Genomic DNA, 16,297 nt, shown 5'->3' with positions numbered 1-16,297 from the left:
GGCCTTGCTCCAATTACTTACTTGTCTTAAGTAATTTGTAGTTAACATTTTGAGGTTAGTTAACAAGCTGTTTTTGGAAGATGTCTCTCCCTCTCTTTGCAGGGTCCTTGTCATCTCCTGCAGCCTGTCAAAGACGAAACACAACAGGATGAATTTTTCTACTGGCTGTCCTCATTTGGAAGATTCCTGAAGAAACAAGTTTTTGTACTCTTATGTGCTTTACTTTGGTCTTTGCTAACAGTTGGAAGATAACTGAGGTTATGCATCAAGCACAGAAGTATAGATAGATGGTCCTTTCTATCAGAGGAATTGGATTTCCAGTCACTCCTAAGTTTCATTGTCTTGGAGGTATTTTGAACAACTGCCATATTGACCAAAAGGCAAATCTTCAGTGTGGCTTTTGGCAGGTCTACCACACAAGTCTGAGGTCAGCACAAGAGCAAGATACAGATCTACTTTACTGGACTAAACACAAGTATCTGGTGTAGACAACCACTTTTGAGGAATTCTCCTTCAAAAACAACAACAAAGTTCATCAATAATGTACTGCATTATATGACTAATTTCAGCTGAAAATGATGTCTAAGAACATGATGTCCCCATCTAAGATGCCTAAAATGATCACTCACTGCCTAGAAGTGACTCTGTCCCTCAAATGGCTAGAAATAGAGCATAGATGACTATCCCAGATGGAGACATCCCTTGCTGCCCAGTGGCAATGAAGAGTTGAGACGACACACTGCCCTCAGTTAAATGTAATGTCAGATGTTTGCCTCAGCTGCCATCAGTCCCCCTTTTACTCTTCAGTCAATTATAGCAGCAGTTATTTATGCCTTCCACATCCAGAATGTGTGAGCAGTGTTGGCCTTGCAGTGCCCATGCCTCGACAGACACGTCGCCAGAGTGCTGCAAGCCGTGGGCTGGGTTATCCCACAGCCTTTTGCAGCAGAGAGGGAGAAGTGCCTTTGGTACCTGTGGCTGTTGTGCAAGCCACACTGGGCAGTGGAACAGTGGGCATAAGAGAGTAAGAATCTGGCTGACATGCATCTCACTTATATTTAGATAACCCATTAGTCATCAAATTCCCATAAACTACATATTCTTATTTAAAGTAAATGGAGTTAGGCCCCTCAGTTCCTTAAAGCCTGCATGTGGGCTGCTGCCTGCATTGTGAAATGCTTTAATACCTTTTTAAACCTGTTCCTTAATAAATATTTGAGAAAAAATGAGGTTTATCCTCCCCTGGTTGCCTGTCATCACTTGCATGACTTCAGCTGCACTGCACACGCCACTCCCAGTCCCACCACACCCTTCCCTTGCTTTATGCACCTGCACGTTGGGAGAAATGGGGAAAGGCTGTTTAATTGTGGGGGAAAGTTCACATCTGGGGAAGGAGTCCACAAGTTTACTGAGAGCAGCAAGTGATGTCAAAGCCCACTGGTGATGTGGCTTGTCATTCTGGCTGGGAGGGGAGTGGCAGGCTGGGGCAGAAGCACTTTAAAAGAGACTGAGGAAGTGAACCTGTGATGCCACTGCAAAGCAGCCCTTCAGCGAAAGTCAATTACCTACCCAGCCTCCTGGAGGTTACAAGGAAGAGCACCTTGAGGTGAAACAGAGGAGACATGAGGGGGACGGCAAGGAAAGGACTTGGGCTGTTTGTTTTCAGTGCAAGTGAGTACTTAATTTGGTTATGTCCTCAGGTGTTGGGTGGAAGGAAACAGCACAACAGCACTACAAAGTACAAGGACTCCAGTGCACTTTGTGTGTCTCTTTTTTGTTTAGTGAAGGTTCCTTTGTGTTTATGGCCAGACAAGTGTGTGTACCATCTCTGTGCTGAATGTCCAGACACACAGGCATCTCCTAAAGCTGCAAGATATGTTAGGAGTGGGGGAAAAATGCTGTTCTTCATGAAGCTGGAAAATATTTTTCATAAACAGTTTTATTGGTTTCTGTGAATACAGTATTTATCTCTGAAGAAGGAACTTCCTCCTCTGGAAGTCTCAGTTCCACTGCTTTTTATCCTGTCTCATCTTGTCATATCAATGTTCCTATGCCTTATTCTAGGCTTCAGACCAAGCTTTGTACATGGGAATTGCTTGGGGTTTTAAAACTAAAAATCCTGAAAACCTCACTTCAACAATAAGACCCACAAAAAGGAAATTCACAAAGTTTAAAGTCATCAGAAAAAGTGGATGGGATCCATATGGAACAAATGTGATTTGGGTCATGGTTTGATGATCATTATGTGATTTGTGCCATGCCATTGGTATTCACTTCCCTTTCTCATTATTCTCACCTTTCATGCTATGCAAATTAAGTATGGGGAACTTTTCAAAGATAAATAAGTATGTAAAATGAAGTTCTTTTTTTTTGCTTGATCAGAATCGCTATTTATTTCAGCAAACAAAATATTCCTCTAATTGTATTAATTGCCCTTCAGTCTGTTAACACTCAGTAAGGAATGTGAAAGTAGAAACATCACTTTGATTTTCTTCTTCCTTTGTACAAGTACAAATCTCTAAGTTAAGCAGAGGGAGATAAAACCTTTCTCAATTTCTTAAAATGTTATAAACATACAAAGTGATGACACACAAAAAAGTAATTCTAGGGCTTAAATCTAGGTGACACTGTCTCTCTAGTAGTATGTAGGCTATTTGTCCTCCCTCCTTTTCTGGAGTACTTTCAGAATTGGCTTCTCCTCCCTTCAGCCATATTTTGAACAGATTCTGTTTTCCTTCAGAAAAAAACCTCCAACCTTTGCAGAATAAACCACAATTTTTAGCCATGCTGACTATGTAGTGAAACGTGGTGAGAAGTGGGAAGGAAGAAATCAGCCTGAGTCACTGACATGCCAGAATGAAACTGCACTGCTTCCCCGAGAGAGGGAAGCTCTTTCTGGGATGCAGAAAGAGATGTGGGTGACAAACGGAAGAGCACCAGAAGCAGTGGGACATGAGGGTGACAGCAACAGATGAATAAGTGCGTTACAGGCTGTGCCTCCCGCATGCAGTGTTGGGTTCAGCTGCTCCCCAACTCCGCACCAAGTCTGGAAGAAAAGAAAGATCTCATTTATTGTAGGATTTGACTCATTCAGTTGGAAGACAGAAAAGAAGTCTTAGGGTTGGGCAGTCTCTTCTCTGCCTCAGGGCTGCGTTAATGACCTGTCAGTGAACCCCAGCCCAGCGGAAGCAGTTTCTGAGTGACAAAAAGATCAGGAAATGGGTTTTGCTCCATCTCCTAATACAGACAGCGGTGCTTTTCACCTAAATGCAGGAAAGCATCTCGATCCAGTCACAACAAGCAAGGAGAAAGCTTTCACAGGTGTCTCTCATTTGGAGAGCATATGAAAGCAGCAGTCAGAAAGAGCCCCGGGGCTATGCAAACATGGGCCTTGCCCTGGGTGCTCCAGAGCAGGGAAAGATCTGGGAGTGGCTGCAATAAAAGCATGTTAGAAATACTTTGCCCTGGTTTCCTTCTCATAACTGTCAGCAGTTGTAAATGAAATAATCCCCGAGTGAACAGAAGCCACCCCTGCCATGTCACAGAGGAAGAGGTGAAAACACACCTCGCTAATGAACTGTGGGAGCCCACAGAACAAGTCGGTTGTGAGGCAGGGCACGCAGAAAGATGGGAACTCAGGCTAAAAGCAGATCCCTGTGCCAGCTCCCACGGCACCCTGTGTAATTACCTGAATTGCCACCCTAGGTTCTCAGTGCAGTGACAACACAACCTTTTGGGTCCCAGCACTGTTATTTTCTAAGGGACCCTTGTTCACAGAGAGCCAAGGATCTGGCAGTGCTCAACTTGACAATGGCATTCACTTTCTGACCTAGGGCATGTGGCTGTGGGCTTTTCCTGTCTAAAAAAGTGGGTATTCACAACCACTTTGCAACTCAAGGTGGAGTCTAGAAACCCTTTGCTCTCTCCCTTATAAGCTGCACTTCCTTATAGATCTAACCTGGACAAAGATATGGCAGAATGAGGACCCAAAGTATGCCAGGTGGCAACTTTTCAGATGAATCCTCTCCAGGGAACAGTGACTCAGCTTTCAGAAGCAAACCTTCACCACCACATGCAGCATGCCCCTCATGGGGGAAGCCCTCCTCCTCTTTCCTCCTTACTGCACCACGTTCCTCTTTGCCATGGGAGCACCTCTGAGCAGCACTTCCTTTCTTGCCATTTACAGTTTTCCCAAATGATTCAGTTTGGTGCCGTTAAAAAAAAAAAGAAACAAAACCAAAACCTCAAACAAACAAACCCAAGCACAGAACCCACACAAACTGTTAGGAGAAAGCAGGTATTTTTAACCACGGATTCCTACAGGCATGAAGGTCACCTATGGCAGGACAGACATAAATGTCCAGTTCAATTCTGAGAATAACAAAGACCTGCCCACCAGGCAGTTCTCAGACATGATGAATTAAGAGCAAGTCAGAGGGAATTCAGTGTAAAAGAAACACCTGCCCTGCGCCCTGCGTGCTTCCCCAGGACACAAAGGGATTTCTGTTTTATTCAACTCTCAGCTATTCCTGTGCTCCAGAGGCAGGAGCTGGAGTTCTTGGAGAAAGGTGACTACTACTACCTTACTCTTTTTTTTTTTTTGAACTAATAGCTATTCTTCCCTTGTTTCTTTCAATCACTCTTTGCTTTTCTAGGTTTTTCTGTTTTCGGGGATGAAAAACATGAACAGGTTTTGATTCCCTAGCACAAAACGTCACTTTTCTGTGGATTTGGATTGAGGCAAGTTATTTGACAGTTTTCCTGATCCTTGAAATTTGACAATACCAGTTTGTTAGTTTAGCCTGAATCCTTAAGACTGCTGATGCACTTGTAGTATCTGTTTATCTGTCTCCCTCTGTACATTCTGAGCTGTCAAAGGGTGTCAGTCATGCTGAAGGAGTGCTCAGGAAAAAAGAAAGCATCTTTCTAAACTCCATGGCAATATATGTGCAGGTGAAAAAGAGAGAAGCAAAGAAGAGAGAGTAGAGTTTAGCTCTAAGCCATCCTGTGCAGACGCTTCCCAGAGCCAATCAGCCCCAGCACACAGCACCTCTTGCTCAGAGGGGAATGTCCTGGATGACAGGGAATGGGGGGTTACTGTGGCATGTAAGGGAGCCAAAGAGACTATCATGGGACCCAGATGTTGTTATTTTGGCTGAGTGCAGCATTTATTCTCTTCGTAGTTCTGGTGTCTGCTCATGCCCTCATTGTGGAAGCACCTGACAAGCAAATCCAGGTGGCAAGAGGAAGCAACGTTACCCTGCGCTGTAATTTTAAAACAAACACAGTCATTGACAGAGGAGACCTGGTTGTCTGGAAGAAAATCAATAGCAAGGTAAATTGAGCTGCATAAAGAAACAGATGAGAGGGCATCCAAGAGGGGCGTAGGAGATGGAAGCTGGACTGTGGGTGGGAATGGATGTTGGAAGAAAGAGATTTCTTCCAGACTTTTTTAAATCCCAGAACTGTGCAAATGGAAATGCTGATTCTAGATGCAATTTATCCCAATCCTATTGCACAACACTAGGGAAGCACCCATCCTGCTTCTTCCTCTCTCTTGGTCTTACAGCTGTTTACTGAGGATACCCCACTGTACTGTGGGGTTTACATCTATTAAAATACATGAAACACTCAGATAATTTCTAAAAATATTTGCACATATAAAAATGCATATGTCTAATACACATATCTTTGATACTATATAAAAAGTTCTAAGTTGATGGTAACAGCACATGGAGAGATTCTTGAGGTCTCCTACGTCCACTTGGAGTATTTGAAGGTTTAGAAACTGCTAAAGCTCTCCTTGACTTCTTGGGAATTAGTGAGAGGGGAAGCAGCCTCTGGAGGTCTCCTTGCAGGAACTGCCAAGGGTTTCTTCTCTGGAGGTCCTGGCTGGGAGAGTTTGTGTAATCATAGGGCAATTTGACTGACATGGGTCTCAGCCAAGTCTCATGTTGTCCTCTCCTCATGGAGAGGAAAGGTGAATAAGCCCCAGCAAAAGAAATCAGTTGTCTCTGATTTTAGATAAGGTGTGAGAAGGGGATTCCAAATAGAAACAGAGATCCTTTTGAATTTCTATGTTTTTCTTGGCTTTTTCTCAACCTGGTGCAGTTTAAGGTCCTCTTTTCCAAGCTGCTCTTTAAGAGTGGGCTGATTCATCGAGTTACACTGTAGACTCACACAAGAAACCGAGACTGATCCTGTTCCCTCCCTCTCTGCCAGGAGGATGCCGTGACGAGGTATTTTGATGGGCTCGTGCAGTACGGGGAGGGCTACGAGCACCGCATCCAGTTCAGTGGCAATGTCGACAGCGGGGACATCAGCATCACCATCAGCGCCGTGACCATGGAGGACAACGGGACCTACGCCTGCAGCGTTCGCCTCCGGAACGACCCGCCCCGCCAGGCCGCGTTCCTGGATCTCTTCGTCCTCGGTGAGGGGACAGAGGCAAAGCCACGCCCCTGTTAGACACAACTGCCCTCCCTCTAATGTCCACATTGGTTTAAGCAACCGATTTTCTAATAGGAAAAAAAAGTTGTCATCCCCAATTCCACCTTTGGTCTTTTCCTACTCCTATGGAAGGATGCTGGGAGGCGTAGAGCGCGCAACTCCCTCAGACAGCTGGCTGTAGAAAACAGCCTTTAGGGCTGTACAGCTCACTTTCCTAATAATCCAGGCATCATTACAGGGCTTTCCTCATCCCCCCTGTGGCCTGTCATATCCTAGTTATCAAAGGATGGGTTATCTAGCACTATTAGACATATCCCAAAAAGTATCTTGCTATTTCTTCTAGGCTTTCCAGTGCCAAAAAGGGAGAAATAAATTAGATACAAATTCGCTTTAAGTTCCTTTAAGAAGAAAATGGCAGGTGCAAGACCAGCTTCTGTTTGCAAGAATAAAAACCACACATGCAGATGGGCTGAAACAGAAACTGATCCTGATTAATACAATTACTTCCTTTTTTCTTCCTTCAGTTGCACCATCCAAACCTGAATGCAAGATTCTGGGGACACCACAATATGGACAGACAATCAACCTAACCTGCGTTTCTCATGAGGGCTCCCCAGAGCCCAAATACACCTGGAAAGGCTTCAATGTACAAAATGAGCCCCGTGTGCTGCCAAATGCAGAAGGTACGGGAAATTCAAAGACATCAAGTCATTGAGGTCTCTGCATATGAGGGCTGGAAAGATTTTAAAATGCAAGTACAAAAACACTATTAAGGTTTTTTCTAGGATGTTCTCTGAACAGGTTTCTGAAAAGTTGTCCTTTTGATACAAGACATGCTCAGGAGTAACTAACTTAGCAGGGGGAAAAGGACTCTTAGCTGAAGTAAGAATGGTCAGGAAGATTTTAACTTCAGCTCTCCCCTGGTGACAAAGCTGGATCGCTCTGGAAGCGGCCAAAAGTAGTTATTTCTCAATTGCTGGGAGTAAAGGGGGCATAACATGAGAAACAACATCGAGTTTCCTAAGTGTCTTTACATCCCAGCTTGCTTGACAACGTGCAGATCTCTTTCTAAAGTGAAGGAAACAAAAGTTGGCTCTGGAAGCTACTTTCCTGCCAGAGATGACTCCTCACCTAGAGGAAGAGGGTATGAGAAAGTTACACCATTCCTGCTTCAAGCATAAAGAAGGCTTCTTTAGGACTGACACACAGGCCCTAATATTTTATTTGCTTTCATTTTAAGTCAGAATCTGGAAGGAAAAAGGACCTGAATTCCCACAACAGGACCTTGACAGAACTGTTTATACAGAAATCAGGGTTTAATACTGTTTTAAGTGTAGCAGTGACAGAGGACTCAGATTTATTCCATTAAACAACTTTGTTTTTTCCTGGCCTGTCCAGCTTCAGGAAGACTGAGTGGCGGTACCTACCCTTCCTGGTTTAAGGGAAGTAAACCAAAGATGGTGAGACTCTACAGGATATTCCACACTCACGAGTCGATTCTTGCATAAAATATGCAAAGGACGAAGCATCACCGCGGGCAGGAACTTCACTCATTTCATTGGCCACTAAGTGGTGCCAGCGCATCACACACAGCCCTGAGCACATCGGGACGTGTCACAGCAGCAGCTTCTGCTGTCACCCTGTCCTTCCCGGGGACAGGAGTCTCTGCTGGCCCATTCCCACCTCATTTCTACTTGGCCATGGGTGCTGTGATGAAAGCAATGTGACGACTGTCCCCTGGTGCCCCAGGCTGGCTGGATGCCCTCCTATCACTACGGGCAATTTCCTTCTGTGCTGAGCAAGTCCTACTGCTGCAAAGTGTGCAGAACCCCCTCAGGAGACACTCCAGTGCTGACAGTACCTGACCCACATTTTTCCCTATTTGACCCACTCAATTACTTTTGATTTGATAGGAGGATTCACATTCCACTTCTAGACTGAGACTTTGAGAGCTACAAACATCACACACACACACACCAAAAACAAAGGAGGGAGACAAGCAAGTACAAGGAGTATACAGAGACTAAAAGAAAATGAAAATTTAAAAAAAAAAAAATCAAGCCCATGGTCTGTCACTTCTCAGTTTGCATGCTCTTCTAGTATCTGGCACTAGGTGCCAGCAAATACTAAACATAAAAAAGTGAGATCACAGGGAAAATAGGAAAGTCACTGAAAGTTTTCAGGCTTTTGCTTTCAGAGCAGGGATCTGGACCTTTCTCACAAGCAAAAAGCATGGACTACACATAACCAACATCAGCTGGAGATATACCAAACAAACTGACTGCCTGAGCAGACAGAGCTAAGCTTCAGCCTGTGGTTCGGAGCTGTGTGAGGTTGGACAGAAAGCAGCAGCATCACTGTAATCATGTCTCTGCAGTTCTTTTCCATCATTTATTTACACAGCCTCTGTGGCCTCTCCGAGACTAGAAAACTTCCCCCCCCACTGCTAAATAATTCATATCTGAAATCATAAGAGCTGCAGGATTGAAGAGCTTTCTCTTGTTTAACAAGTAAATTCATCAGTTCTCAGAGCCAGGGGCTGGTTTGGGCATCTGACATTTCTCAAAATCCAATGCCAAAAAAAAAAAAAACCAACTTTCTCAAGCACAGACACTTCTTTGCCCTCCACCTACAATTTTCTTTCTAAAAGGAATGTTCAAATACCACATGTTCCCTGTAATCAAAACAGCACACTTCTGTTTATCCTCCCACAAATCACACTAAAACCTAGAGATGAGCATGGCAGCTCCCAAGCAAGACAGAGCAATCCATCAGCTTTAATAACCTCTCATCACTCCAACCACCCTGGGCTGGAACTGGAGGGCTGCTGTTGCTGCTTCCTTCCCTGCTTTAATTCTTTTTTTTGGGCCTGATTTGTGTTTCACAACAGGGCAGCAAATAACTTTGACGAACATCTCAGCAGACACCTCTGGCTTTTACATCTGCACTTCAACAAACATTGTGGGAACAGAATTTTGCAACATGACAGTCAGCGTTGTGCCACGTAAGAGATGGGGCTGCCTGGGGGAAGAGGAGTACCAGACAGAGTATCTTAGCTCAGAGTCAAAGCTTTAATGGAGGGGAATGTTGGTATCTGCTTTCTGCACACCTTTAAGAGAGACCCTCTCCACTGGTTTACATGCTAGTAGAACACTCACCAACTCATCGGGTTAGTTCAAAAATGACAGAAAAGCTCTACAGAGTCAGACAGCACTGAGTTTGCAATGCCTGAAACTAAACTTTATAAAGAAGAGCAGTTGTTCAGATGCCGGGGCTCCTCCCTGTTAAGTAGCTAATTAACTGCTCCTGTACTACCTAGTACAGAATTATTTCCAGGTGCTGTAGTCAAATAAATGTGGCTTCTACTCAGTCTGGATCTGGTGTGGGGATTTGAAGTCCAGTGATTGTGCTGATCCTATTTGACATCATCTTCCCTGCTAATTCCTCCCTTCCATGCAGCATCCATGAACATAGCTCTATATGCTGGCATCATTGGGGGAGTTGTTGCTGCCATTGTGGTGATTGGGATCATTGCCTACTGCTGCTGCTGCCGGTCAAGCAAAGACACTGACTACGAGATGACGTGAGTACCTCTCCCTGTAGGAGTGAGTGGAACAGGTGAAGGGCTCTCCTTTTCCCTCCAGCATCAACAGATGGAGTGGAAAGCAGGGGAGAAAACAGAAATTTGGGAAAGCATGCACTGCTTTCTCCTTTCAGTGCCTACCCCAGTAACTCCCATCTCTCCTCATGGGACATGCCCAGGAGCCCCAGACACCTTTGTGTCTCTGGGTAGAACCAAAGTATTCAAACCTTGGATCACACATGCTATGAAAAAACCAAGCAGCTCATATACATCTTGCATCACCAGCAAGACTGAATTTGTGGACTTCAGTTTGGTACAGCTCCAGATCAGCTTAGAGCAGTGCAAAACTATTCTAACACAAAATCTCTTCAGTGAGGTTTCTGGCTGGTTTTGATTAACATCTCCACTCCTGAACAATGTTTCAGGGTGCAAGAAGACAGAAGTGAACCCTCCAGGCAGACGCCAACGAGGCATGAGAGGCATGAGAGCACAGAGGAGGACGTGGAGAACGTGTGAATAAAGAAGCCACTGCCATCTCCAGGATCTGCTGAGGTACAGACATCACTGTAGAAAAGAAATCAACCCCTTTCTTACTGCAAGAAGTTGAATTATAAAATGAAAGCCAAAGGCTCTGCCTTCAAGTTCTGTGAGAAAGCATTCTTGCTTCCTTGGAAAGAAGTGCTTGGTGTACAGTGAGCACTACCGCACACTCTCATAGCGGAAAAATGCACGTGGAGCACTGCTGCACCCAGTCATCCAAAAATAACCAGTCTTCCAGACTTCCCACTTTCTGAAAAAAGAAACCAGTCAGGTCTATTTGGAGAACAGAGGAATAGAGTTGCTGATGTATCCCCAGATCCACAAAAGGTTTCAAGGTCACCAACTGCGACTGATCAAGGAAGGGTGATTTTGTTCACTGTGTCATGCAAATGTCACAGCTTTCACCGCGGTCCAACACAGAAACTTTTTTCATGGAAGTTGAAGCAAGACGATTTTTAAAGGCATTTTATTAAATGGGTTCTTTGTATATATTATACATGCACACAGAAATAAACATATGGAAAATATTAATAGATGACCAGTGAGTCTCCTGTTTGGGGCAACAGTGCATACTGAAGTCACAGAAAAGGTAAGAACTTAGATGGGGAGCTGATTAGAACTAGAAACAGTCTAGTACCTATTTATTGTCAGACTCCTGAATTCTGAGTTCTAGCTCCCAGAGTTCTTAATTTTCATTACATTATTCTTTCCTCCTGATTGTTGCATGGGCATGTCAGAAAGAGTCCCTTGCTCCTGCTGCTTCTGAAAAAATGACAGTGTGAGAGCATGTACATGACAAGTACCTCTTTAAAAAAAAAAAGGCAGGGGGAAGGGGAAGGAAGAAGGAAAAATCCATTTTTATTCAAAACCGTAGCAATTTAATCAGAAGCGCTCTATGTGCAAGATGTGTGCAAATGTGGAGAGAACTCCTGCCACTGGTATCTTTGGAAGAGAATGGACTGTCCATCCCCAAGGATGGGCATTAAAGCTAAGTAACAGCTGGTTTAGGGTTGGTTGCCTTCTTTGCAGTAAAATATTTATCCTTTCAAAACTCCTTATTGCATCTTCAACTTTGGGAGTTTCAGAAACTTACAGCAATGCCTCCCACATACCCTTTAGCCCCAAATAGTTACTGTAATAAAAATCTAAAATTTAACTTCAAAGGAGAACCAGCAATCCTCCTACACATGACCAGCATTTTCTAGATTTCAAACTATGAAAATCACCCTACCAGAACTGTAATTCTGGCTTGCTTTCTGGCTGCCTTTGTTTTACATAATACTTAAAATACAATTACTCGTTTGTAGTGCAATAACAACTGCAAAGACCAACAACAGGAGTTCTTTACAAAGAACACACAAATCTAAATCTCTCTGGCAATGGACAGCCTGAAAGGCAAGACATCCTGAGGACCTTTTCTCATGATGTGTGACAAAACACTGCAAAAATGGATGGCTAAAAAAGAACATTGCACAGAGAAGCTGAAGGCAGATAAAAATGAAGTGCATAGCTCAGAAGCAGAGCTGGTATGCATTCTATTCTCATTGTAACAAGCAAGTATAGTGTGAATTATCTAATTACCACTGTAACACACTTCTACTGTGAAACAAAAGCTACTTCTTTTATAAATGTTACAGACATTAGTCAGCACAACCCGTTTCCTCCACTAAAACCCTGTGGCTGAACAGGGCTTCTGCTGAGGGATGGATAACTCTGTGGATTCTCAAAGATCTTAACTGGAAAGTCCAGCAAAAGGACTTGAAAATTATCACCAGAATAACGCCAGAATATAGCCAGAAACTGTCTGTGGCCACTAAACCATTGTAATACTGTGCTACATGTCCCACGCTCTTCACTTTTAGGATACATGAGGCTTAATTGCTGTTTGTCAGCTGAAGTCTTCAGGTAACACTTGCACAGTGGTCATTTTAGGCACGAAGGAAAATGCAGATTAGCAAACCTACACTAAGTTGTCTGAAGAAACCAGCCACAAAATAGAGAAGAGTTTATATAATGACCCCCAAACCTCCAATTCTCTGTGAGCAGATTCCATAAGAACTAGCAGAGGAAAAGCAAGAGAGTTCAACTCAACGACCTTTAAAACAGAACTACTTGAAGTTTTGCAATGCTAAGCTTAGTTCTACACTGAGAAATAAACTAAGTGATACATGGAGATATGGCTGGGATAATTCAGTGCTGCTTATCACTTGTTACCTTTTTAAAAATACCTTGGAAGTAGTGCATTTATCAGAATGCTTTATGTGTTTTTCCTCAACGAATTTGTTCAACGCCATCAGCCAGAAACACACAAATACACACATTCCAACTCATACCTTATTCCAGGGTTTTCCTGCGACTGAATTCATTACTTGCCTGTCTTGTGTGTCTTTCGAAGCAGGAATAACTCCTGTGGTATAGGCACAACCTTATGCAAAACTAAAACCAGCAATAATGTATTTGGAGGGAAGATAAGTTAAGCTAGTGATACTTAACTAATTCCAAGGAGTTTATGTATACCCAACTTCAATAACCACTTCCCTCAAAAGGGAGGAAGGAGGGACAAAATGTATGACCAGGCAGAAAAGTAAATTCCTACTTTATCCCCTTTACATAGCAAACAGTAAACTTCTGTTTAGTTATGGTTCAACTTTCTCTATTCACAAACCTATCACAGAAAGCAAACAGGCTGGTCAGGCGTGATTTAGCACTGGCAAATCCATGCTGACTCTTTCCAGTCCCCCACTTCTCCTTCATGTACCCAAAAACACATTTCAAGAGGGCTTGCTCCATGACTTTTCCAAGGAGTGCAGTGGAACTGAGAAGCCCAGAATTTCCTAGATCACCCTTTTGACAGATGGGTGCAGTATTTGCCTCCCATCGCTGTGGATTTCCTGTGCTCTCTGTGACCTTCCAAAGGTGAGAGAACAGCCTTGAAAAGGTGTCAGTCAGCTTCCTCAGCATCCTGGGATGCAGCCCATCTGGCTCTAGGGACTTGGCACGGGTCTGGAACTCCTGCTGCTGTTCTCCTCCCTGAACCCTTCCTGAGTACAGATTTAAGAGCCCCTCTTGGAAACGACTGAAACAGAGAAGGTACTGAGCACCCCAGCCTTCCCTGCACTACCCCAGTCACATTACTAAGTCACTCACCCCATTCAGCACCGGGACCCTGATCTTTTGTTCACTCTTTTACTGCTAACAAAGTCATAAAAGCTCTTCATTTTGACCCTGATCTCTTGTAAGCATCAACTCCAGATGAGCTTTAGTTTTCCAAACAACATCCCTACAGTCCCAGCCAGTGTTTATGGATTCTTTGGAGCCCAAACCTGCTTCAACCTCCCTTACACTGCACTAGGACTAGAATACAGCCACAAGATCCCTGTAAAGGCAAGAGAGTCTTCCCAATCAATCTCCCTGCATTCCTGGACAGCTCTTGTTGTTTGGGAGACACCGTCCTTAATGAACAGCCAACCTTAATGAACTCTACCCTACACAGTTGCCCTCAAGGATTCCACCCTTTCCCATCTCCCACACAACCCCCCAGATCTGCTCTCACCGTCTTTTCCACTCTTCTCAGGATATTGGGAAGGATTTCCAATATTACACACAAAAGCTGGTGCTCCCACAGCCCACTTCAAGACTCAGTACAGTGCACAATTCACAGCTTGTCAGAAAGACAAGAGTTAATTATCTCACCATCCTTGTTGCTAGAGCAACTGCACTCTTTTTCTGTTTATTTGCATCATCTGTTCCAGGAAAGACACTGAGGCAGTGTTCTGGCTGATGAAGTTCACAGTACAACGATCAAACCTCCAAGATTAATTCCGGATGTGCTGGAGCTACTACTAAATTTATTACAGCTCAACGTAAGGGAATTTGTAACTTCTGCTGCATTTCACCTGTTCACTAGGGATTGAAGGGAATTATTTGAAAATGGCAGTTAGAAAAGTTTATGGGAGTCTCTAAGACAGAACCACGGAAAAGTGAGGGAACAGAGATAATACAGGGTTAGATTAATAGAAGTGTTTGCCAATTTCTTCATTTTACTAAATCATTGCAATAAAATTTATTGGCTGGCTGTTCTAGGGTGACAGTGAGGGATGATAATCCTGCAGAAGTCATCAGGAGGGCAGAAACTAGATAACAAACTTGTTTTTCTCCTGCTCCACTACAGTACATTTACTCTGCCAAATGGAATATGTTGTTAAAGCCTCTGCAGTCAGCTGCAGCTACTTCTATCAACCAGAAAATAAACCCAGTTTCACACACATACTTGAGTCACTTCACTTTTGGGCAAAGTTCAAGATCCTTGCTAGCAGAAAGGGTTAGCACTTTTTAATTCAACTAACAAGTCCAAAAGCACAATTCCTCTGTGATAAATATGCAGGTTTTTTTACAGGTATCAGGAAAAGAAAAATACAACTATTTTACAAGAAATTCGAGACAGGGTTTCCTAGAATAGAGTTTTTCATTCACCCAAAACAAGCACTTATTCAGAAGAATCTGACCTTCAGCACACCACTACTTGACTGTGACTGCTCAAGACCCAGAATCACTGAAATGGCAGCAAGTTTCCTAGTTGGGAATGACTCAGCATGGACCTCACTCAAGGCAGCTGGCACAGGACACACCCCAGGGAATGAGCATCAGCTGTTGCTGTTTGATCCAGGATCACAGCACTGCTTCCTCCAGCCTGACAGGCACCCCAACAGCACAGTCCAATGCCTGACACCTGACAGACCCTCCACACAAAAAATCCCCACCAAATCACTGCCTTGTTTCTATCTTTTAGGATTTGGATGAGTAACACATTGCCAAGGATGCAACAAAGATTTATCTTACCTTAGACACAGCAAACACCCTCTGATAACATCACAGTTATAATGCAGATCCCAGAACCAGCACAGGCATCAGGAGTCAAGAGATAACGTGGCTTCCCTTCCCACACATCACTCACTGTCCAGCTTCTTTTCTCACACCTGGGAGGTAAGGAGGGAAAGCTGCTCTCCATGTGAGAGAGCAGCTGGAATGCAGAGCTCCACCTGGGAACACACAATGAGCCAGTTGGGAGCTCTCGGGTTGGACACAGAGGGCAGGCCAGTGTGGGTGACATTGCAGGGGATGTCTGCTACAGGCAGTCCTGCCAGGATGAAGCTCTCAAGGCCTTCTTCACACCTGTGAGGAGCCTGACACTTGACAGAAGTGACCGAGGAGCCAAGGAGCAGAGGTGCTCCCTGCTGGATCTCATCCTTATGGATAAGAAATAACTGGTCAGAGATGTGAAGGCTAGGGGGCAAATTTAGCTTCAGTCACCACGAGATAGTGAAGTCTGGCGTCCAAAGAGGGAGGAAAACAGCAAAAAAGCAGCACCACAGCCCTGGACCTCAGGAGAGCAGTCTGGCCTTCTTCAGAGATCTGCCTGGAAGACTCCTGTAGCACATGGTGATGGAAAGAGGGCCAGGCAAGACTGTTGATTTTTCAAGTATTACCTCCTCCAAGATAAACAGCAGAACAAGCAGAGGTTAACCAAAGGAGCTCCTGACAAAACTCACCCATGAAAAGGAAACATGCAGGAGACAGCAGCAGGGAGAACTGACTGGGGAGAAACACAGAGGTGCTGTGTGTGTGCAGGTATGGGAAAGAATAGGAAAAGGTTAGGTAAGAATAGGAAAGCTAAAGCCTATTCAAAGCTGCATCTGGTGAAGCACATGGAGGGCACAAAGAAAG

At 44.1% G+C, this 16,297-nt stretch overlaps 1 protein-coding gene across 1 annotated transcript; it reads left to right on the top strand.

Annotated features, from left to right (window-relative positions):
* The first annotated feature begins 1,544 nt into the window (after positions 1 to 1,544).
* GPA33 (glycoprotein A33) lies at positions 1,545 to 11,104 on the top strand. The gene is made up of 7 exons (XM_042037964.1): positions 1,545 to 1,671; positions 5,184 to 5,335; positions 6,223 to 6,433; positions 6,975 to 7,133; positions 9,341 to 9,454; positions 9,910 to 10,033; positions 10,459 to 11,104. Exons 1-7 carry the CDS (start codon positions 1,623 to 1,625, stop codon positions 10,547 to 10,549), a joined length of 900 nt encoding a protein of 299 aa, XP_041893898.1. The 5' UTR covers positions 1,545 to 1,622; the 3' UTR covers positions 10,550 to 11,104.
* Positions 11,105 to 16,297: the final 5,193 nt, after the last annotated feature.

This window comes from Corvus kubaryi, unplaced genomic scaffold (genome assembly GCF_017639235.1).
Source record: "Corvus kubaryi isolate FWS band 111438036 unplaced genomic scaffold, C.kubaryi_AGA036_p1.0 37391, whole genome shotgun sequence".
In the NCBI taxonomy this organism is placed as follows: Eukaryota; Metazoa; Chordata; class Aves; order Passeriformes; family Corvidae; genus Corvus; species Corvus kubaryi.
The sequence above is the reverse complement of the archived record's forward strand: the minus strand, read 5'-3'. Positions and strand labels throughout refer to the sequence as shown.

Bases quoted from the DNA above. Each gene is read 5' to 3' on its own strand.
- GPA33 (XM_042037964.1), top strand. From the start codon at position 1,623: ATGAGGGGGACGGCAAGGAAAGGACTTGGGCTGTTTGTTTTCAGTGCA. The intron at 6,434-6,974 runs GTGAGGGGACAG...TTCTTCCTTCAG, and splicing joins CCTGGATCTCTTCGTCCTCG to TTGCACCATCCAAACCTGAA. The intron at 9,455-9,909 runs GTAAGAGATGGG...CCTTCCATGCAG, and splicing joins GACAGTCAGCGTTGTGCCAC to CATCCATGAACATAGCTCTA.